At 40.7% G+C, this 23501-nt stretch overlaps 2 protein-coding genes across 7 annotated transcripts in view; one reads left to right on the forward strand and one right to left on the reverse strand.

The window, feature by feature from the left end:
- JAK1 (Janus kinase 1) overlaps positions 1-10006 on the forward strand; it is a 105271-nt gene extending 95265 nt beyond the window's left edge. For all 4 annotated transcript variants that reach the window (XM_048859708.2, XM_048859709.2, XM_048859711.2 and 1 more), the window contains 8 exons: positions 2345-2495; positions 3404-3498; positions 4047-4239; positions 4919-5043; positions 5956-6128; positions 6777-6894; positions 7409-7519; positions 8399-10006. In XM_048859708.2, coding sequence (XP_048715665.1) covers positions 2345-2495; positions 3404-3498; positions 4047-4239; positions 4919-5043; positions 5956-6128; positions 6777-6894; positions 7409-7519; positions 8399-8500 — 1068 coding nt within the window. In that variant the 3' untranslated portion in view covers positions 8501-10006. The remainder of the gene's footprint in view (positions 1-2344; positions 2496-3403; positions 3499-4046; positions 4240-4918; positions 5044-5955; positions 6129-6776; positions 6895-7408; positions 7520-8398) is intronic.
- Positions 10007-10168: 162 nt separating this feature from the next.
- RAVER2 (ribonucleoprotein, PTB binding 2) overlaps positions 10169-23501 on the reverse strand; it is a 56532-nt gene continuing 43199 nt past the window's right edge. For 2 of the 3 annotated variants that reach the window (XM_048859713.2, XM_048859712.2), the window contains exons 9-15: positions 21338-21511; positions 19545-19810; positions 15800-15911; positions 15124-15269; positions 14379-14468; positions 13570-13695; positions 10169-12554 (exon numbers count right to left, since the gene is read on the reverse strand). In XM_048859713.2, coding sequence (XP_048715670.1) covers positions 12423-12554; positions 13570-13695; positions 14379-14468; positions 15124-15269; positions 15800-15911; positions 19545-19810; positions 21338-21511 — 1046 coding nt within the window. In that variant the 3' untranslated portion in view covers positions 10169-12422. The remainder of the gene's footprint in view (positions 12555-13569; positions 13696-14378; positions 14469-15123; positions 15270-15799; positions 15912-19544; positions 19811-21337; positions 21512-23501) is intronic. The other variant, XM_048859714.2, reaches the window with a different exon arrangement.

Here is a 23501-nt window from a genome sequence, read left to right on the forward strand (position 1 = left end):
TCTTTTTTGAGATGAGGGGACCACATCTGTATGCAGTATTCAAGATGTGGGCGTACCATGGATTTATAGAAGGGCAATAAAATATTCTCCGTCTTATTCTCTATCCCTTTTTTAACGATTCCTAACATCCCGTTTGCTTTTTTGACTGCTGCTGCACACTGCGTGGACATCTTCAGAGAACTATCCACGATGACTCCAAGATCTTTCTCCTGATTTGTTGTAGCTAAATTAGCCCTCATCATATTGTATGTATAGTTGGGGTTATTTTTTCCAATGTGCATTACTTCACATTTATCCACATTAAATTTCATTTGCCATTTTGTTGCCCAATCACTTAGCTTTGTGAGATCTTTTTGAAGTTCTTCACAGTCTACTTTGGTCTTAACTATCTTGAGCAGTTTAGTATCATCTGCAAACTTTTCCACCTCACTGTTTACCCCTTCTCCTGATCATTTTTGAATAGGATTGGTCCTAGGACTGACCCTTGGGGAACACCACTAGTTACCCCTCTCCATTCTGAAAATTTACCATTTATTCCTACCCTTTGTTCCCTGTCTTTTAACCAGTTCTCCATCCATGAAAGGATCTTCCCTCTTATCCCATGACAACTTAATTTACATAAGAGCCTTTGGTGAGGGACCTTGTCAAAGGCTTTCTGGAAATCTAAGTACACTATGTCCACTAGATCCCCCTTGTCCACATGTTTGTTGACCCCCCTCAAAGAACTCTAATAGATTAGTAAGACATGATCTCCCTTTACAGAAACCATGTTGACTTTTGCCCAACAATTTATGTTCTTCTATGTGTCTGACAATTTTATTCTTTAGTTGAAACAATAGTAATTTGCCTGGTACTGATGTTAGCCTTACCGGTCTGTAATTGCCAGGATCACTTCTAGAGCCCTTCTTAAATATTGGCGTTACATTAGCTATCTTCCAGTCATTGGGTACAGTAACTGATTTAAAGGACAGGTTACAAACCATAGTTAATAGTTCCGCAGTTTCACATTTGAGTTCTTTCAGAACTCTTGGTGAATGCCATCTGGTCCCGGTGACATGTTACTGTTAAGTTTCTCAATTAATTCCAAAACCTCCTCCAGTGTCACTTCAATCTGTGACAATTCCTCAGATTTGTCACCTACAAAAGGGTTGGGAATCTCCCTGACATCCTCAGCCATGAAGACTGAAGCAAAGAATTCATTTAGTTTCTCTGCGATGACTTCATCGTCTTGAAGTGCTCCTTTTGTATCTCGATCATCCAGGGCCCCCACTGGTTGTTTAGCAGGCTTCCTGTTTCTGATGTACTTAAAAAACATTTTGTTATTACCTTTTGAGTTTTTGGCTAGCTGTTCTTCAAACTCCTTTTTGGCTTTTCTTATTACGTTTTTACATTTAATTTGGCAGTGTTTATGCTCCTCTCTATTTACCTCACTAGGATTTGACTTCCACTTTTTAAAAGATGCCGTTTTATCTTTCACTGCTTCTTTTACATGGTTGTTAAGCCACAGTGGCTCTCTTGTAGTTATTTCATCGCATCCTCTCTTTCATGCTGGGATTTCTCCTTTCTTTCTTCCATCCTCCCCCAGTGCCTGGCTGACCCACTCCCTGCTTCCTTTCCCCATTCCTCCCTGTCAGATGTTAAGACCTGTCGCACCCTGTGCCCTGCCCCCTTCCTCTCCTGCAAGCCTGGGACTCCCACATCCTTCTCTGTTGCACTAATATTCTTTAATCAAACCAAAGCCATGTTCTCCCTCACCACTGCTGGGATCCCTGCAGCTAAGATTCCATTTGGGATTCTTCTCCCTTGAAGTTCTGCTCTTCTAAATAAGAGGCTCTTCAGTTCCTAGCCTGCACAACAACTACTAAACTGTTCAAGGAACATATCTGGGTCCCTTAGCCACTGCCTGAGAGGAACAGGTAGCTCAGCAGAAGAGCTGAGCTACTGAAAGGAATTTGCTGCCCTGACAACAGCGTGTTCCACCATCCTCCTTTCCCCTCCCTAAAATGCGCCTTCTAACCAATACATCATGGGGGCAACAAATCCTTAAGTTCCTAGACAACGCTTTTTGTGAGGGATGCAGTGGCACAAAGGAGATATACACCAAACCCTTCTCAGAAATGGCTGCTCTGAGCTATCCCAGACTATACAGAAACTAGTCTCCCCTGGAAGGAGACACCTGTGCAGAGTTTCTGGTGAAAAGGAACTGTTTTGTGAAAGCTGGGGTGGGAGAAAGATCAAAGTCAGATTTGTAATGGAAAGTGTCTTACGAGAGCTCTGGAGTTAAAGTATGCGTCTGTAATATAAGGTCTACAATCCATGCTGGGTTTTCTGTCTTGTCGTACAGAAGGAGAGGTTCTATGAAGGGCACTTCATGTTGGTAACACCATCCTGCAAGGAACTAGCTGATCTGATGAAGCAGTGTATGCACTATGATCCCAATCAGAGACCATTTTTCAGAGCAATTATGAGAGACATCAATAAAGTGGAAGAACAAAGTAAGAAATTATTTTGCTTCTTAGTTTGCTATTAAAGGAAGGTTGGTTTATTTAGCTAAGTTGGATACTTTAGTGTAACTTCATGTACTAGCAAAGATTTACCATGACAACACATACTGGTAGCAGAAATTCTATGTGTAATACTGTTGAGGGTGTGAGTTTTATATCATTGAAACAATGGGAATAAAACATGTCTGTGGGTATGTGGAAAGACTATGTAATTTCTATGTTGCGTGTGGGTTAAGTCAAGCTGAGCTGAAATAATTGCAGCCAGTTTTGATATTGTGTATGTCAAGCTATGTGGGCCTATGGCTAGAGTCTAGAGGCTATGGCTGTAGTCATTTGGGAATCTTAATCAGGGCACAGATGTAAGTACAGAAAACTGTGGATCTGATCCAGGTTGCTAAAGGGCATCATGTTTTCAAAGGAAACTTGACGTTACTTTGGACTTCTCTGCCCCCAATACTGAATAAGCCACTTACTTAGTCCTTATTCTGTTAATTAGCACTTTTCATGTTCCAAGTGCTCTGTCAAACACTAAACAACTAATCCTTATTTCATCTCTGGAAGGGAGATGTGGGGCTACCCAAAATACTCATCCCCTTCTGTAGATGGGGCAACTAAGTCTAAATCTGAATCTTGGAGAAGAACTCACAAGGACCCAGCAGCTTAGCAGAGCTAGGCATTGAGACAAGCAGCAGAGCAGGAGGTGGGCAAACAATCAGTGAGGGGAGGGAGGAATCTTCTAGCATTCAGCAAGGAGGAGGAGGGACTCAAGGGAAGAAGTATGCACTGCGAGCAGGGACAGACTTGAGTCAGGAGCTTTGGATATGAGTAAAACCTAAGGAATAAGGGGACTCTGGGACCCTGTCTAACTTGGACTGTGTTGATGCTGTTTTCCATGTTAGATCCTGATATTATCTCTGAGAAGAAGCCTTTCGCAGAGGTCGATCCCACTCTCTTTGAAAAACGATTTTTGAAAAGAATCCGAGATTTGGGGGAGGTAAGTAGAGTGGCGTGTTTAGGCCGTGACATGAAGAAGCAGACATATGACTGAGCCTTCTCTCGCTGACACCGCTCCCTGGCAGCATGGCTCCTTTGGGCGCCCCCGCTGCCTGCCAACCAAGGAATTCTCTCAGTGCAGAGGAGTCTTTGTGGAAGAAGAGGTGGTGTGCACTTTTAAGCAAATTGCTTGTAGGGCTGCTGGAGGAGTGGGGAAGGGGATGATTTACAGGTGCCTCCACTGCACAGAGACAGGGATAGCGTGGGTACAGGCATCTAGGCTAACCCCTTCAGGATAAAAAGGACAGAGCCAAACATGGAAGGTGCACTCCACACACGGATTTGGGGCAAAATCTAGCCCAGGGTGATCAGAATTCACTGGTAATATGTTACCCAGAGGAGCAGCATCACCAGTCTGTCTCTTTTTGATGTACCCTTTCTGTAGCATGATGAGAAAAACTGAATTGTAAATGCCTGAAGTATTGCACTAAGCATTATCTGGCTAGTGATCACAGTCCAAAATGGTTTCCTTTTTTCTTTTAAAATTAGGGTCACTTTGGCAAGGTTGAACTCTGCAGGTACGATCCAGAGGGTGATAATACAGGAGAGCAGGTGGCAGTAAAGTCCCTGAAACCTGAGAGTGGTGGGAATCATATCGCTGATCTGAAGAAAGAAATCGAAATCTTGAGGAATCTTTATCACGAAAACATTGTGAAATACAAGGGAATTTGCATAGAAGATGGTAAATTTTCAAGTAGAAGAAGATTAAAAATATAAGATTTTTCCTTCTAAGGTTCAGCATAAAAACTTACTCTGGATATGAACTTAGATTTTTTTCTTCTTGGTGTAGGAGTTAAAATCTCTCTGAAGTTTCTCCCCTTCCCTTTTTATGCACTCAGAACTTTAAAGTGGCCACACTGGCTGCCCCCTCACGAAAAATGTGTGTGTAGGACAATTAACTATGGCTCAATTACAATCCCGTGGTAAATAGAGCATTTATTAAGGAAGCACAGACATAATCATAACTATTCCTCATATCAAAGCAATTGTGGTGCCCATAAGGTCATATTTACATTAAATCCTTTGTGTGGCTCTGTCTCATTAAACATGTCTGCATTCTTCAGCTGTCACCATGACCGCTATTTTAACACGTCAGTATTTGGTTGGGAGCCACAGTTATCTGCCTTGAAAAGTAGGATCTCTGTCTTCTGACCCATTCATGCAGCACCCAGCACCATGGGTGTTGCTGACACTGATTGGAGCCTTGGGGGCAATACAGCCATGAATATAAATACTTCCAAGTATAGGAAAAAACCCCAGTATGTTAGATGCCACTAAGGTGGTAACTGTTGAGCAAGCGTGGGAGGATGAATGTTGGAGTTAAAGCTGTGGTGAAATGAGCATTCTTACTATGTTTGCAGGAGGAAGTGGGATTAAACTCATAATGGAGTTTCTTCCTTCTGGGAGCCTAAAGGAATATCTCCCACGAAATAAGAGCAAAATCACTCTGAAACATCAGCTAAGATATGCAGTTCAGATCTGCAAGGTAAGCCTGGAAATGGAGTCTTTCAGCAGCACAATGTCTGTTTAATTTGTAAGTACTTGAAAAGGTGGGAGGGGGAGTGGTGTACATGGACAAGGTCCCTGCTCCTAGGGGGTGTGCATTACTTATGTCTCTTACCCTGTGTCCAGCAGCTGAAACCTAATGGGGATAGCGTAGTTACCAGTGTGGAGAGCCGCTGCGGCGTGAGCTCATGGAAAACCAGTGGTTTTGAAGGAGGGAGGAAAGGGTGGTCGGCACGCAGAAAAGCTGGCGGCAGCTCCAGCAAAGAGGATGGGAGTGAAAAGTTGCTAAACGTAGACGTGGCAGGACAAAAGGGAGCATTCAGGAGGGGGACCATGGCCAGAGCTCAGAAGAGCTGGAAACAAGAACCAAGCAGTAGGCAAGAGGAGAGCTGTGCTGGATCTCGGAAGCTAGGACAAGGAGTGTGCACTTGATACAGAAAATGAGGGAGCAAGTGGAATGATGTCACAACATCAGCAGGAGTGGAAGAGTGTGTTAGGAACGTGAGGAGGGGAGGTGACAGCCAGGTTGTGAGCGTGGGAGAACGGTGGAGTAGGCTGGGGGATTAGATACCATTTTAAATGCATCTAAATTTGAAATCAGTGGGTCATTGTGGAATAGATGCTGGAAAGACAGCTAGGTGTGAGACTGAGCAGAGGCCAGAAAAGCAGATCAGGCCACCCAAGGGCAGAGTTTAGAAGGAGCAGCAGCTGAGGACAGACTGACAAAATGGAGGAGAGGGGAGAAAGAAGAGCCACGAGTAGAGATGATGGTGTGAATAGTGAGTGAGGTAGAAGAGAAGCTGGGGAGCTGATTTGTGAAAGGAGGTGGGGAAAGCAACATGGACCTGAACACTTGGGGCGTTAGTGTAACCGACTTTTTCTCCCTCTTCAGGGAATGGATTATTTGGGCTCTCGTCAGTATGTTCACCGGGATTTAGCAGCAAGAAATGTCCTTGTTGAAAGTGAGAACAGAGTGAAGATTGGGGACTTTGGCCTCACCAAAGTAATTGAAACCAATAAGGAGTACTACACGGTCAAAGACGATCTCGACAGTCCTGTGTTTTGGTAATGGGATACTACCACTCAGCTTCATTAAATAGTCTGTGTAATGTAGTCATTTAACCTGCTCCAGGAGACGAACGCTTTCTGGAACTGTTTTTCTGTTTCGATAAGTCATGTTTTCCAAAGTTAACTAAACCACACAACACAAATTCCATATTGCCATCTACCCCTCTTGTATTGAATGATTACCCTGTATATTTCTTTTTAATATCTTATTTGGCTTATATGGCAGAAGCTGGGAATGGGCGACGGGATGGATCACTTGATGATTGTCTGTTCTGTTCATTCCCTCTGAAGCACCTGGCATTGGCCCCTGCTAGAAGACAGGATACTGGGCTAGAAGGACCTTTGGCCTGACCCAGTGTGGCCGTTCTTATACTGATGTGCTGCATAAGGGTTTTGACCTGGATGGTATATTTTGGTTGCTAGTGTAGCAGCTCAAGCCTTGTGACAAGAGAGAGGAGCTCAGTGTGTATAATTCCTTTTATATACTCACATGTTCCTGTATTCCACACAAATGATACTGTAGACAACTTATTTTAAATGCATGCGGGTTAAGCCATCAATTTCACCTTTTACAACAGGAGTGTATGTATTGAGTGATTTGGGCAGCCCTTACTGAAATTTAACAGTGCCATGTTACGTCCGTAGGTATGCTCCGGAATGTCTGCTTCAGAGCAAGTTTTACATTGCTTCAGATGTCTGGTCATTTGGAGTGACGCTGTACGAACTACTGACGTACTGTGATGCAGAGTCTAGTCCAATGGCGGTGAGTGGTTGTGAAAGGAAATGTTACTTCAACATCAGCGACTGAATTGCAATTCAGCACTAATTCTGCTCATAAATATCTTTTGAAAAACAGCAACGTGAGCTTTGTTGAAAAAGACACAGCTGAATCATTACCTTACAGCTTACTCAAAATCAGTGAAGAGGTAGAATGAATTTCTCTAGCTTATGGAAACAAAAGGTCCGGAGTGCTCTTTTCAAACATGGACTCTTGCATCTGGATGCTCAAACCATCATTTTTGCTTAAGAACAAATTTGAGTATCTACACGCGGGTGTTCGGTGTCTCATTAAGGAAGCCATGTTTAAAAAATTGTGCTTCTTGTACTCTCATGATGGGATGAGAAAGAAATGAGAATACTGCATGCTATGGTATGAATACGGGTTTATAATTAGTCTTCATTTTGAGATTAAGTATTTCTCATGTCAAGTTTAACTGTTATGATTTCATTTGGCAAGAATTATAAATAAAGATCCACGTGGCTTTTCCTTGTTACAGGAGTTTTTGAAAATGATTGGCCCAACTCAAGGCCAGATGACAGTAACGCGGCTTGTACGTGTATTAGGAGAAGGAAAACGCTTGCCTCGGCCACCAAACTCCCCAGAAGAGGTATAAACTAGATTGTATACATTTGGCTATCAAGCAAACTTTTCTTCTCAAGTTTTCTGAAGCATTATGTTTAAAAAAATTTTCCTAATGAGATTCCCAAGTCTGACACCTCCACAGAAACAAAAATCTCTTTAAGGTCTGAGTCCTGTCTAATTCGTTATATAGTCCTTTGATTTCTGAAGTATAGAGCCGGTGCATGTGTACCACACTGAGGCTGTGTTCATAGAAGGTTAGGGTTAGAAGGGACCTCAGAAGGTCATCTAGTCCAACCCCCTGCTTGAAGCTGGACCAATCCCCAATTTTTGGCCCAGATCCCTAGATGGCCTCTTCAAGGATTGAACTCACAACCCTGGGTAGACACCCCATTCACCAGAGGACTCTACCACTTGTGCTAAGGGACAGCTCCTTTTCCTTTTAAGGCGCTGGTGATTAGTTCCTGAGCCAACTCCCACGGAAGTCGTTTGGATGCTTCCTATTGATTTTAGTGGGAGGTGGATCAGGCTTTTAGTCACTTGGTCCGAGGCACCTGTGATCCCATTCACTAAGCTGATGTTACACTCTAATACTTTACGGCTCACTCGTTATGTACAGCAAAGAGCCTGTAATGCTGTAAGTAAAGGTGGTGGTGTTGTTTCTCCCTATTCTCATAACTAATGGGCCTGACACTCTCTCTCACCCCAGATGGACCAATACCTTTGATTTAAAAATGTAATGGAAGCTCACTTTGGCTCAGATCATCAGCTAGTGTAAATCCACATGGCTCTGTTGCCTTTAGTGGAGCTATTCCAGTTCACAGCAGCTGAGGAGCTGGCCCTTTATTGAGAAAATTAACAGTCTACCAGTAATTCACCCTTTAAAATTTTTTTTTCTCGTTGCTAGGTGGACCAGCTGATGAGGAAATGTTGGATATACAATCCAGCTGACCGGACGACCTTTCAAAATCTTATTCAAGGATTTGAAGCACTTATAAATAAATTATAATTAGCATTTTTGTATGGTCAGTGCTTTAAATGTATGTCAGATATAAATACCCAGGTCCTTTTACTTTAACTACTATAGTCTGGCTATGCTAATACGTGTTTAAGGGTTTGCTTTTCCAGTGGTTTCCTTTTTTTGGGATCAAAATATTTAAATTCCCTAGCAGAAAATCTTTAAGCACTTTGCTCTTGTTAGAGTATTACTGATTAGAAAAGGTTCATTGATCAACCCATCCATCACTTAGATTATACTGAACTAACCCAAATTGGAAAGAACTGTGTCAAGAAAGGGAATTTATGATGGCCCCCAGTGCACGTCAACAGATGAAGCACATTAAACAAGTGTTCTGCAACTAGCATGATTTTCCTGAATAACTAACTCAGAAGATTGAGCAGAACTTTCCATGGCAATTTAAACTGCTTTTCAAATAGGAAATTAATTTTTAGGAAAGTGGTAAGGAGATTTTTAAAAAAAGTGGACTGGGCAAAAAAGGCCATCTTTAGCTGCATATATACATGTAAATATTCCAAAAAGACCATTTACCAACTTTTATGATTTTGCATTTCATTGCAGAAACCCAGTTTCTTACTACAGCTTTTTTTACTTTTACTAAAACAAAACAAAAAAACCCCTAAGCTAAGTACTTTACACCATTTTTATAGTTACAATTACAGTTATTCTATGATATGTAGGAGAGCTGCAGCATGGGGACACAAGGAAGGGAAATTAAAAATCTTATTTTCTTAACAAACACCCCAAAATGTGTAGGTCAGGCCATTACTGTAATGAGCCACGGGAAGCACTCTCTCAACTGCATTCTCCATTGATGTGTAGGTTATCTTTGACGTACACGAATGAAGGACTGTAAAGTTTAAAGTTAGAGTAATATTTTTGCGGATTGATTGTGCCATCACAATGAGGATTTTCCTGGAAGCTATGTTTTTTTGGGCCAGATATTTTTCTGTCCTGCACTCCATTGCATTTATTAACACCTGTTTAAAAAAACATGAGGAACAAAAATTAAATGAGTATTAATATATTCTTATTGCATTAGAAACAGATTTTGGATCCCAATTTGGTATGCAGACTGCCAAATTATGCAATTATCATATATACAATTAACCAGACTGGGTCTGCTTGAGTTCTATGACCATAAACAGATTTTGAAGTTGAATCAAGGGTACTGAAGTCATATTATGTGAATTGGGCAAGCTTTTATTGATGGTAGATTATTCAAACTAGCAACCTTTTGCTGATCCTCTCCCTGGAATTTAGACAATATTGTCTCCCCCAAAGCTGGATTATTAAAATGCTTAGAGGGCACATTTATTTAGTGTCAGCAATAACTGAAAAATGTCTTTACACATTAAAGTATTACTGAACCCCAAACAGGTAGGATTCATTTTTACAGTATTATCTTTTATTTCTGTACTTTACTTATGAACCTGAGTAGAATCTATATGCACTTTGTTACTCTTTATACAAATTAATAAAGATTTTTTTTCTTCACTTGTGTGTGTTAATTATAAATTACACTGTGCAAAGCTTTACTTTTTTAGGGAAGATAAATTTGAAACTTTGCTATCGCACACTTGTGTAAAATGATACATTACAATGGCTTCCACTGAGTGAGAGTAGGCTGGAGATTTTGTCCTTTCACACAAATTCCACTGTAAATGGAGCAGTAATTTATTTTGTTGAAAAGGGTAACAGTTTTGAAAAGTTGCAGATACAATAGTTTAAACAAAATACTACCGGTGAATTTGACACCAATCAATACATATGAGAACGACTGGTTTTGTTAGATTATACATATCAAATACATTGCTATTCTGCTTTTTTAAGGTGGATGTGCAGAGCATCTACATAACAAAGCAACTGTGTTTTCTAAAACAGTCCTGACTGAGCTACTGTGAAAAACTTTGAGTTTATTCAAGACATTTAAAAAAAAAATCAGTAAACTTTAAACATGATAAACTTTAAAAGATAACCTGGGAATTCTATAAAGAGACTAAATTAAATTTACAGCCATTACATGGCTGGAGCAGTACATACATCAATTACACGATTATTGCAGTTTAGTCAAAGATGGAAACATTGAGTTGCAAAGGGAGTATAAGAAAGTTAATTCACATGGTCAGTTGCAAGTGTCTTATTCATAATTTAACTTATATAAATATTAGTAATGAAAACATGGATTTTTACCACTGCAGATACAAAAATGTTAAGGCGATTTGGTGATAGGACTTGGAGCTGGTAAATCAAATGTAAGATAAAGGAACAGTCAGAGGAAAAAAAAGCTTTGGAAGTTTCTGAATGGACCTCTCAGCCCAGTGCACAAGCCAGGGAGAAAGAAAAGCACTAGGCAAAGGCAAAAGACTATTCCAGTTCTGGCTGGCAGAGACTGAGTACAGTACTAGTTACTGTACTGCAAGAGAGGTAATTCCTTGGAGAAAATGACCCTCTATAAAAAAAAGAAAGGGGGGGGTAGCAGGAACGAGAAAGTGGGAAATGTTCATGGTGACAGAAGGAGTCTACAATGAAAAACTTTTGAAAGGAGGGGTTCAAAAGGGATGTGTGTGTATGTATATATATATACACACACACACACTAGGTGTAAATAATAAACCCAGGTGCCTCTGTGTTATATCATATACACCATACTCATAAATGCCAATGAGAGCTGAGTGAGTAGAGATTAGTCCGGTCTAAAGAGGACTATTTGATGCAAAAGAATACATAATAAAGGCCTACTCCTGCAGTCAATGGGAATCGGGGGCATTCAGACCTTTGGGCCCCAAATGACCAGTTGGGATAGCTGAAGCAAATTGTAAAAGTAAGTCTGACACCTGGAGCCAGAGTAGAGTGAAGGTTAAAAATAGGAAAGTGGGATTAACAGAACTAAACTAGGACAGGTGTAGTGGGATTGGACAGCATTTCCTCCTCTACTGTCTGAACAACCCAGAAATTAGTGAAAACAAAATTGGCAGTTAAATTTTTAGCTTCTTTTTCAGCAACTTTTATACTGATCTGCTTAAAAGTGGTTGAAATTATTTTAGTTGGTTTTACTGTTCCTGCACATTGAATTTTCATCACCTAGTGGAGGGTGGCTTTTGCATTTTAGTTTTTGGGAGACACTCTCACACCAGTTCAAATCCAATACTTAGCAAGACCTAGTATTTTACAGATTTCAGAAGCAGAGTAGGGCAGAAACAAATTCATTCACAAAGAGTAAAATTGCACATAAAAATGATAACCACCTCTTGAGAAAGAATATTAATAGCTAAGGATACACCTTTGTTCTAACTAGTGCCTATGTACTCTAGATTGATGCTGGTAGGCTCACAATATAACAAACTTTATTTTTAACAAAACATTTACTGTAAAGCTCATGGGCTCTATGTTAATACATCTGGTGTCTCTCCAATGTTTTGGAGTAAGTTTTTTAAAATGTAAAGGCTGTAGTGCAGAAGGCTCAACTCTGGAAAACATAAAACTGAAAAGCACACTTTTAAGAGTTTATAAAAAAATTATGATTAAGACAATCTCACCTTCCTCATCTAAGGGAAAAGTCTCCCTTAACACTATTTTCATTGCTTTTGACTGACACATGATAGACAATCACCAAAGGAAACTTCTTTGCAGGTTTAAGACAATCATTGTCAATTCTGACAATTTACTGTAAGATCATGTATTAAGGGAGACACCATTGTATTATTTAACAAGGCAAATAATGAGCAAAAAATGTCCAACTAGTTGTCTTTATTGCTACATATAATTTATTTGGGAATTTTGCCTGAATTGTTCCTTTTAGGAATTTATCACCCTATATAAAGATGGATTGGTATGAAGTTAAGGCAGTAATAAATACAGAGGTACAAAAAGGTCATCTGTTGGCTTTAAGGCAGGATTGGTTGATTGGATCTCAGTAAACACGCTTTTTTTTAAGATAGCATTCTGCACCCTGAGTGTGCTGGCCATTATATTCAACTGGGCCAGCTTCTGGGGAAGAAATGAGGCGTGAAGAACTTCGCTTTTCACTTCTTACTGGTGCCACCTGTGCAAAAGAAGAAAGTGAGTGACAATCCAAACTAAGCGATCAGAGAAAACAGCATCATTTGTGTTTATAAAGTGTTCCAAGTTGAGGTGTTTTATAGTACGCACGAACGACATTAGCTATTTAGTCTAGAAGTTCTAATCATTGTTACTAAGTGCTAATATCCCAGTCTATCCTGATTTCTTTCATTATTTTATTTGTATGCACCTCTCTCAGGCTGTGGTCTCTTTGAAATTCAGCTCTGAAATGTGCTTTACAGATGCTGAAAAAAATGCAGTGCAGGGCTTGGGTGTGGAAATAATATTTCGGGCAACAGGTTACTCAATCATCTGATGCCAGGTTTCAGACAGGTTTCACTCTCTGGGTGCTCAGGTACACTGTGTATTTGTTTAGTCCATGCCCAAGGAATGGTCTCTGACTGCCTTCTGTGGAATGTGCCATTAATACAAGCTTTGGAGCAAGCTGTCTAACATCAGCTGCACCTAGCAGTTTTTCTCCTATAACTAGAAAAAAGGAGATTGAAAAGCAGCTGTTATCTCAAACACCTGAACGATTTCTTTCCTCTCTGGGCTCTGATAACTCTATCTGGATGGAACCTAATGAGAGAGTTTCCAGCCCTGGGTCTGGGAACTTGAAAGTGAAATTCGTTATTATGTGCACAACACACAGCAACATGCGTAGCCCTTGGCCATCTTTGTTACAAGGTACATCTCGGCCAGTTCTTGCCAAACAAGTGCTACCACCAGCATCTTGATTTGATTCTGCACAAAGCCAGGGCTACCCCGGGACTTTCCTAATCAAGCTATAAATAGAAAATTGGCTTGGTAGATGCCACAAGGTTCATGTTTGCCCTAGTTTACCAAACAATTTTGCAGTTGGCACAATACTCATTTATACCTTCAAAAGTCCTAATGATCTTTTAGCCACTTGGTGGCAGCAAGAGACCAACAAGGCATGCTACCACCTGCATCTAGATTTGGCCGTGTCTGAAATCACTCTTAGCTTCTCCTCTCACCTTATTTAATGGATTCTGTGGAGTAAGCTGAAAGCTGCCTGGCTGGTATGATCCCTGGGCTCCAGTGTAATATGAAGGCATAACCTGCAAATATGTATTGTAGTCTCCATAAGATCTAGCAGGTTCCTAAATGGAGAAGAGGATCCATGATAAACCAAAGGTCAAAACAAAAAACTCTTTATTTTTAAGTAATTACTCTTATTTGACTACAGTGACGATCAGTGGACAGATACGGAAATACCGGAGTCAAGCCAAGTTTCTAAAGGAAAGAATTTTCAATTCAGAAACAGCTCAGGCCTATAGCAATTTTCCTCTCTCATTGAGTCTGATGTAGGAACATTAAAAAAATCTTGAGGCACATAATCCTTTAAAAAAAAAAAAAAAAAGGGAAATTTGGTTTTGTATTTTTTAGGTTTTGCCTCCCATTTGCATTGCAGCACCCACTGGGGATCTATAACAATCTGAGAGCTAAATCGCTCTCGGATAATACCTTAGCGGGAAAAAACATGATAATCTCTTGTTCACTTATACTGTTTGAAAGCTACAATGTAGGGTAGTTTTTAATGCACTCCTGGTCTATTTTATAGCACATGGTGAAAACTTTAGGTTGTAGGAGCCTAGCTACAGGAAAACTTAGGGAATACCAACGATTGTGTGTTTGGGATCCACACGGTGACTCTGCAGCACTATTTTGCCCACATGATCTGGTCCTTTCTGTTTACAGTAGTGCTGAAGCACATAGTAGCATCCTCATGCTAAAGGAGAGAAGAAGTCAACGGAGATGTGAAGGAAAATCATTTTACTTTTACCTCCGAAGCTTCATTTTCAAATTCACCTACTCTTGCTTGAGTAGTGTTGTATGCCTGAGCATAATGCTGATACCACTGCTGGACAGCCTCCTATAAATGAGAAAAAACTTCTTCACTTCATCTGCCTGCTATGGTGATTTTACTTTATAGCAACTTCCCATGACCTTCACAGGGCACTAGATTTAATTAAAGACAAAAGCTCTCCAAGACACAAAAACAGATTTAAAACCAATCATAAAAATCCAACAAAACAGTTAAATATATGTTTTAAGTGATTATGTGATAGGTGTCCGATTGACCACACCAAAGTCTTCTACTCACCCAGAAGATATAGAACAATTATATGTCTGAACCTCATCTAGTATGGTATATGTTTGTGATGCCCAATTACACATTAAATAACTTGATTCATTGGTTTGGAATTTGTTTATCTTATAGTTCGTGAAAAAGACTTCATTCTGCACTTGTCCTCTAAATTGACACCAGGACCCGAGTGAGAATATCCTGTTTATTAATGACATAAAAAGTGATCAAAATGCTCTATAATTTACAGTACCATTGAGCCAAGTAACTCCACCATCTTCACAGAGCTATGGGATGTCTTTACAACAGGCCTTACTCCAAGTAGAACACAAAACAACCACATGCAACTACGGCGTAACTTCAGCTATCTAGAAGTAATAAAGTCAATACAAATATACCAAGCACCCCATTACAGGAAGGAAAGTATTGTTAGCTAACATACCTGTGTATAATCCCCATACTGTTGAGAGTAATTAAAGTAGTTTTCCATTGCATGTTGTGATGTAGTTCCCTGAGAGACTGCAGCATCCACTATGTTGCTTGAAAGTCCAGTCTGCTGCTGTGTACTAGTTGCTTTGCTGGCAACTGCTGCTCAAAACAAAATGAATACATTCAGTTTATACAAGCTGTCCAACCATTAAGGGGCACACTTTGATCTTGGATACACTTGTGTAAACCCAGAACATTGTCACAGACCTGAAATTTATTACTCCAGATTTACACATTTAACTGCAATCAATATCTAGCCCAAAATATAAAAGGTCTTATGTTTGATAGAAAATAGTTTCTAGAATGTACATGAACTCTGAACAAATATGCTAACTCTGTACATTTGCATTAGAAATACTGCAGGATATAATATCTCTTTACAGATAAGTACTCATATAAACTGTATTTTTTTCAACTAGAAAATTAGTGATGAGGATCGCTTATATCAATTTACTTTTCTTCTCAGTGCAAGTTCTTTGAAAGAGAGAATCCTAGGTTTTATTAATGACAAATGCTGTCATCGTTGAGATCATTTAGTAAGCAGAGAAACAACTTACCACACTTTGCTCTAGAAAGCTTTAAATCAAATCACAAGCTGTTAGACAAGCATGTGCTGAATGGCTGCTTACCTGAAAGACACACACCCCGCAACACGCTTGCCAAATTCAAGTAGGGATTGGTACTAAGACGGATTTCTTTGGGTGGTTCTCCCAGGAGTGAGGTCTGTTTTTTTGAGGGAATCTGTAAAAATGTTAGATAACATTCATTCCACTTTTCAGCTATCACTCAAGTCATAAGTAAAACCAAAGCAATGACAGGTGCTTGTCTCTACATGACTTTAAAAACTTGCAGATTTCATAGGTTTTACAGCAGAGTATCTCCAAATCAATCCTGAACCGAATCATCTGAACAGACAGCTCAGATTACAGATATTTTTTCTTGCCAAGGAGTTTGTCAGCCAAGTGTCTCTTTAGACCAGCAGGGAAGGGGGTGGGGGGAGGAATTGCAAACTTAGTTTTCGTGAGTATATTTAAAACCTCACTAAAAGCCATCAGATTAATAAAGCTCACAGTAAGTATGCGACGGAAGATTAGCTTCAACTCAAGCCTCTGGCAAACCAAGGACTGATGAACTCTGGTTTAGGGAGGTAGAATTTTCTGTGATGTACTAATGTAAAATGCCTTTTGAGCAAGCTGCTTATCAGCACTAGCCGTACTTACGTTAAAGCGGAAAATAATTGGGAGTGGGTCTGAGACCCCAGGACTCACTCACTCCCCCAAACCAGCAGAGGTGCGTGGGCTCCTGGAACTGTGATGGACTGAGTCTATTCTGATAGTTTTTGCCTCTCTGTGGTGCTAAGTCCGTAACTGGGACAAGTTGTTTATGGAGGAGAGCAGGAGCTCCAGAGGCAGCCTGCCTGCCCAAGGGCCACCCCTAAGGGTATGTCCACGCTGCATTCCGGAGTGAGCTCCTAGCCTGGCTCCGCAGACTCGGGCTAGCAGGGCTCTCACTAGTGTGCTGTGTAGACACTGCGGCTCAAGTCTGGTGGGAGGTTAGGGAGGGAGGACAACATCTACACAGCTATTCTTAGCACGCTAGTGAACACTCCACTAGCCCAACCCCCATTTAATTTGTTGATTTACAGCATAAAAATATACCCAAAATAGAGTGATGTGTGCAGGTGGCAAGTTAGTTAGCTAATCCCACATAGATTCTAGCAACATTTAAAACGCATGTCAAAATACACCACCCCTAACATCTGCCAAAAAAACATTTTTCTCCCTACTTTTGAGAGATGGGTCTCCTTGTAAGTCATAACAGTGATGCAGAAGCACTTACTATTAATATTAATAAACACATAGGAACTGGTCTATGCTGAGACATATGTCACCCCTCAAACTGTAACAGAGGGGAACTGAAAATCATCTCTTTTACAGGCCCATTCAGAATGCTGAGTGAGATTCCACAGAGATGTACCAAGTATCCGACGTAGAGGGCAAATCAAATTTTCTGTGCGCATAAGATCTCAATGGCATCACACCAACAGATCATTTGGGCCATAAATTTCAGAGGATTTTTACCTTCTTTTCAGCACTGGGTGTAATCTCTTCACTGTTAATGTACAATTCAGGTTCCTAATTCCCCTAGTAATCACAGTTGGTACAGCCATTTGGGTTGGAAGTTGGCTTTTTCTAGTACTAATACCAAGGAGTGAGTTTATTCAAATAAGGGCAATTTGTTGCCCTTGATATTTAAAATCATAATTAAAAATGCAAATGGATTTGCATATTTCTAAAAAGGAATGTAATGCTCATGAGACGTGCCAGAATGGCAGCCTGGGAAACTGAAATTCTCTCTTTAGTCAAAACACGGTAAGGCATGAGTCCCACCTCACACTACCACTGTAGCTGAGCCCTATTCTGAGAAGGGTTTCTACCTCCGTGAATCAGGAGGTGGTTCAGTCTCCAGGCCCATTCAAACCTTGGGTTCAGTTGACACTGACTACGAGGGGAACCAGTTAGTGCAGAGGTGGGCGAACTATGACCCGTGGGACCCTCCTGCCCCTGAGCTCCTGGCCCGGGAGGCTAGTCCCAGGCCCCTCCCCTGCTGTTCCCCCTCCCCAGCAGCCTCAGCTCACTGCACTACTGGTACAATGCTCTGGGCAGTGGGGCTGCGAGCTCCTGGAGCAGCGCAGCTGCAGAGCCCGGCAGCATGGTTGGCTCCAGCTGGGCAGCTCGACTGTAGCATTGCCAGCCCCCGGTGCTCCAGGCAGCGCGGTAAGGGGGCGGGGGCGGTTGGATAGAGGGCAGGGGAGTTCGGGGAGGGGGGGGGAAGGTCAGGGGTGTGGATAGGGGTCAGGTCAGTCAGACGGCTGGGAACAGTGGGGTTGAATGGGGGCAGGGGTCCTGCGGGGGCAGTCAGGAATGAGAGGAAGGGTTGGATGGGGCGGCAGGGGGCAGTCAGGGCACAGGGAGTGGTGGATGGGGCAGGGAGCCCATCAGGGAACGGCGGGGTTGGATGAGGGTCAGGGGCCAGTCCACGCCTGGCTTCCCCTAACTGGCCCTCCATACAATTTTGGAAACCTGATGTGGCCCTCAGGCCAAAAAGTTTGCCCACCCCTGAGTTAGTGCCATACTATTAGGAGTTTTGTGATACCTGTCCACTGGGAACTGGACTGAATACAACACTATCTCAATTTCACAGAGACCACTGAGCAGCCATTCCAGAGTATGGATGCACTGATTTCAAATGGGAGAACACATAAATTGCTTGAAATATGTAGCCCAGTGTGATTTTTATATAATTTTATTCTAAATCCATTCTGTTAAAAATGTACAAATCTGGAATGTGCTACTAATGCATTCGCCTTAGAAAACTTGCCCCTGTATCAACTGATGCAGAAAAGGAAGTAACTTTATTAAGATCTCTGCCAGAAAGGCTGTCCAAAAGTATGGGATTCAAAACCTCCAAAGATAACCTGCAGATTCATTTTTAGAATACTAGATTCTCTGGAGTTTTAAAAGTTTATTTTCCTTTTTTATCTGTATGAAAAGGTGATGGAAATGCTGATTAAAATATAAAAAAAATCTGTTTAAAATCCCAAATCATTACACTAACATAGATTTAAAAATTAAAATAATTACATATTAAATAAATGCTGAAAAAAGAATGCAGCCGCAGACACTGCTTAGGTGCTAATAATCTCAACTGCTTCAGGAAACCAAGAAAATTTAAATCAAAACATAATAATCTAAGAGATTTCAAGTTTTCTGAAAAAAATGCCAAATGTTTTTAAGTAAATACATGTATAGAATCCAGTTAATGGCTGGGAATCTCAAACAGTTTTTAATAAAGCATTTCAATTCAGCTTTAATTTTTTCTTCTGCATCCACACGCTTTGAAAGAATAAATACTAAACCTGACCTGATGTTAAGGAAATGCCAATCGTGTTTTAAGAGGATGCAGATTAGAAACACACACACACTTTGGCATCCTGACCCAGAGGTGCTGTTCTAGTTTACAGTCACTGAATTCCAACATGAGTTCAATTTTTACAGTCCAAAAAGGGCATTTCCTGCAGCTAAAATAATTTCATCATTACATATAAAGAGGCATGTACATGAGAATAGTACAATAGGATAAAAGATTCCTCTTTGTTAATTCATTTTGACCATCAAAAGACATTAATTCTTCCTTCCTCTAATTCAAAATCCAAATGACCTTAAAATGCTTTATAAATCATTCTGTGATTCAGTAAATATTATAATGGAAATAACTGCATTTGCTTTTTGAAATAACTTGTAACTGGAAGAACAACAACAAAAAAGGGGGCATAAGTACGGGAATGCAAAATCTATGTCCAGTTTTTCTTACCCCTGAACTTGTATCAGTGCTTTTTGGCTGGCTTTGCTGTTGGGGATGTTCTGTGCGCAAGCCTCCAGCAGTAAAATTTGTTAAGCTCTGAAGATAAGCCTGCGACCCTGAGCCAGCTCCTTCTGACAGTCCCACTGTAGTTGATTGTTTATCCTGAGTATTATTTTGCCCTGGCACAGCTTGTCCAACAACAGGCTGATTTGGAAAGAATGGCAAGATGCCCATCCCTGTTGCTGCCGTTGTTTGATTTGGAGTCACATTAGATGCTGCAGTCAACCATAAATGGAGAAACCTTTCTGTTAGACAAAATTTATCTGAACATTTTGCTTGTGATTTTTATTAAGTGGCAACAAAAACATTGAGAAATCAGGAATGCTGCAGTAATAAAAACCTAGAGCTTAATTTAAAACCAAAGCTAGAACAGAAAACTGAAACTGTATTTAATGCTATTTTTATTCTAAATATCTGCTAGGCTAATAAGTGAAACTGACCAAGGTCTGGTTCATTTGTTTTCTGCTATTCAAGAAAGCTATGAACAGCAGCAGCAGTGGCCCCTGAGTGACCTGTCTGGGGGCTCAGGAAAACAGCACAGCATCAGTTCACACTAGGAAGGTTTTCTTCACAACCTGAAGGGCTAGAAACTCTTTTTTTATTAAATGAAGGCTTAAATGCTGCAGAAATTGGTGGCCTAGGTGTCACTGCGCCCCAGGAAAACTCTTCTACTTACCACTGGTGAGTGTATTATTCAAGCCTTGTCTAGGAATACTGTAAAATGAGGTAAGGTGTCTGAAATCATTTATTTAAGAAGACTCGGGTGCCATCAATGCAGAGCATGGGGCTGTTAGTAGTCCCAAAAACAAACTGGGTGGAACATAAAAAGTTGTACTAACCAGAGTCATCTCTAATCTTTCCACAGACTTCTTAAGGCATCACTGTGCCAAGGAATTTGCAACCAAAAGTCACATCCATCAACGCTTGGACAGTAAACCTCTAATGCTTAATGAAGTGAGCACAAACAAACTGTTTGCAGAGCTCCTCAACTAGAGGAGTCCATATGCCTTGGAATAACAAATCTAAAAAGCCAGATCCTGAATAAAAAAAGTGGTTCCAATCTTCCTAAAAACTGGTAATATCTTTGCAAGTATTAGCATTCTGAAAATATTCAAAAAAATGCCACAATGTATTCTGCTCCATGTGAACAGCAGAAGAGAAGTGAGGCATGAGACAGAGGAAAGAAGACACTAGTTTAAGCAGGAAATTCTACAGAAACTTTTGCAAATCATCAATATGATGAAATACCAAGAGGATAGCACCCACTCACCTGGCACATGTAAATCTATGAAATGAGAAACCCTTTGTGCCAAAACCCAAAGAAAGATGGAGGACAGATGCACAAGAGTCAGAACCCTGAATGCACCAGATTAAGGCTCTAGGGGGCCACAGGACAGTTTATTTTAAATATATAGAAATAATCCATGAAAGAAGTCCTACCAAATAGTCCACTCAGAGCTCAAACATTTAAGAGCTGCTATCTGGATTCTCAAGGCACTGCATGTAATTCCGTGGTCAAATGTTGGAATCAAGAGGGAGGAAAAGTGGTAAAATGCTACCACAAGGCTGATCGTAGTGGCAAATAGCAATTTACAAGGGTTTCCTTAAGAGGCCTGTGCTATTTGCTCAAGTATTATGAAAGGGGCATCTCAGGCAGGTAAACACAAGCCATGTTTTATCACATTCAGGACAGAAACAATGAAGAAGACAGGCAGGACCAAGATTCCCCAATGGCCACTCACCTACAATTCTATGAAACTGATTGTGTAGACCTTGCCCATCTGATCCCAATGGATAATCCCCGCTCAATTTTTTCATCATCCAGGAATAGGGAAGATGTTTGGTTAACCTTCTGCTTCTATTGGCTAGCTGCTGAGAAGCCATGGTGTGCACACTGAACACTTCAGGGGGAACACCTGTTGTACAGCACATTGTGCACAAGGATTACAAAATCAGACTGCTACCAAGGCCTGAAGGTGCAGTTACACATAAGAAACATTATGCACAAGCAATACAGAATAAATCCAATAGCCAGTCCTGCAGGATTCCTCAGCATATGCTCCATCTGAAACCTTTTTTGAAAAAACCTACTGATATACCAACTTTGCACTGCAATCCCATGAGTTCTCAAGTGAAGCAGAGGTAGGCCAGGTCCATACATATCTGTGTGAGAGATTCTGCCAATAAACACATACATGCCTCAGGAAGTGGAGTTAGTGATTTAGTAGCTGGCACTTTGCCTTCTGAGCTAGGACTGAAGCAAACTGCAACATAGTATCACAAAGCACTGGATTGCTGGAAGCACCCTCTTACAAAAAATAAAGTGAGCAACAGCTGGCACTTCTCACAGGAGACAAGGGTGTGAACCCCATTGTCCTGGCCAAATTCAAACTCAAATACTTACGTTCTGCGTATCTAATTTTCCCCTACAGTTTGGCTCTAGACTGTTCTCAATGGTAGCAGATGACAGAACGAGGAGTAATGGTCTCAAGTTGCAGTGGGGGAGGTTTAGATTGGATATTAGGAAAAACTTTTTCACTAAGAGGGTGGTGAAACACTGGAATGCGTTACCTAGGGAGGTGGTAGAATCTCCTTCCTTAGAGGTTTTTAAGGTCAGGCTTGACAAAGCCCTGGCTGGGATGATTTAACTGGGATTTGGTCCTGCTTCGAGCAGGGGGTTGGACTAGATGACCTTCTGGGGTCCCTTCCAACCCTTATATTCTATGATTCCACTTGGATTGAGCATTCGTTTTCATTTCCTGTTATAAACTGTTGCATAGTGTTGTAAAACGTGTATCAAGTTCCACCCTGAGGTGGTCATATTTCAGAGTAAATAAAGTGACCTCTATGTCAAATTTGTATCTCTGTTGCTAAAGGGATACAGTGAATTTAACAAACAACAACACTTTTCTCAGATTTCAGAGTAGCAGCCGTGTCAGTCTGTATTCACAAAAAGAAAAGGAGTACTTGTGGCACCTTAGAGACTAACCAATTTATTTGAGCATAAACTTTCGTGAGCTACAGCTCACTTCATCGGATGCATAAATTCATTATGCATCCGATGAAGTGAGCTGTAGCTCACGAAAGCTTATGCTCAAATGAATTGCTTAGTGCATCCGATGAAGTGAGCTGTAGCTCACAAAAGCTTATGCTCAAATAAATTGGTTAGTCTCTAAGGTGCCACAAGTACTCCTTTACTTTTCTCAGAACAATTTACCTCTGAGTTACAATACCCCAGATAACAGAAATTAGAGAAGAAAGTATTTCTATTTTGTTTAGTTTGTGCATTCACAACATCCATTTTTGTACAGTCTCTCCTGTATAGTCAGTCACTGTCCCCAGTTATTTGGTTGGTCTTTCACACAGTAATGTGTAAAACACAGGAAAACAAAGTAAAAAATACACAAAAATTGGCAGAGGGTCTCAGGGGCAGGCATAGTACATGATACTATTTTTAATTCATTCTTTTAAATTAATTCAGTGGATTTCAAATTGACAGCGTCCCTTCAAAGCCTGTAAATTAGCCTGTAAAGTGCTCTGTGTGTTAGACAATGTGAGTATTACAGATATAGCTTTGACTTCATTCTTCCTTCCTAGCATTTAAGTAAAAACACAAAACACCAGTTCTGCTACTGAAACTTCCAACTTGCTGATCAGCTGAGCAACAAATCAGAGTTGCAGAGGACAGCATCAATCAAGTATAACAACAATAGTCTTTACCAATATTTTGTATGGAATGGCCATTGGCTGCACCTCACTAGAGATAAAAATGCAACTAAGACTCCTCTGAAGATGGCTCATCCCGGAACATAAAGGGCAGAAAATAATTCTGCATTGTGGTTGGTAATGACATGGGAGATAGAATCAGGTCACCGAGTGCAGTGCAGTATACTTTCAGATATTAAC

The sequence above is a fragment of the Caretta caretta genome, chromosome 8, assembly GCF_965140235.1.
Source record: "Caretta caretta isolate rCarCar2 chromosome 8, rCarCar1.hap1, whole genome shotgun sequence".
In the NCBI taxonomy this organism is placed as follows: Eukaryota; Metazoa; Chordata; order Testudines; family Cheloniidae; genus Caretta; species Caretta caretta.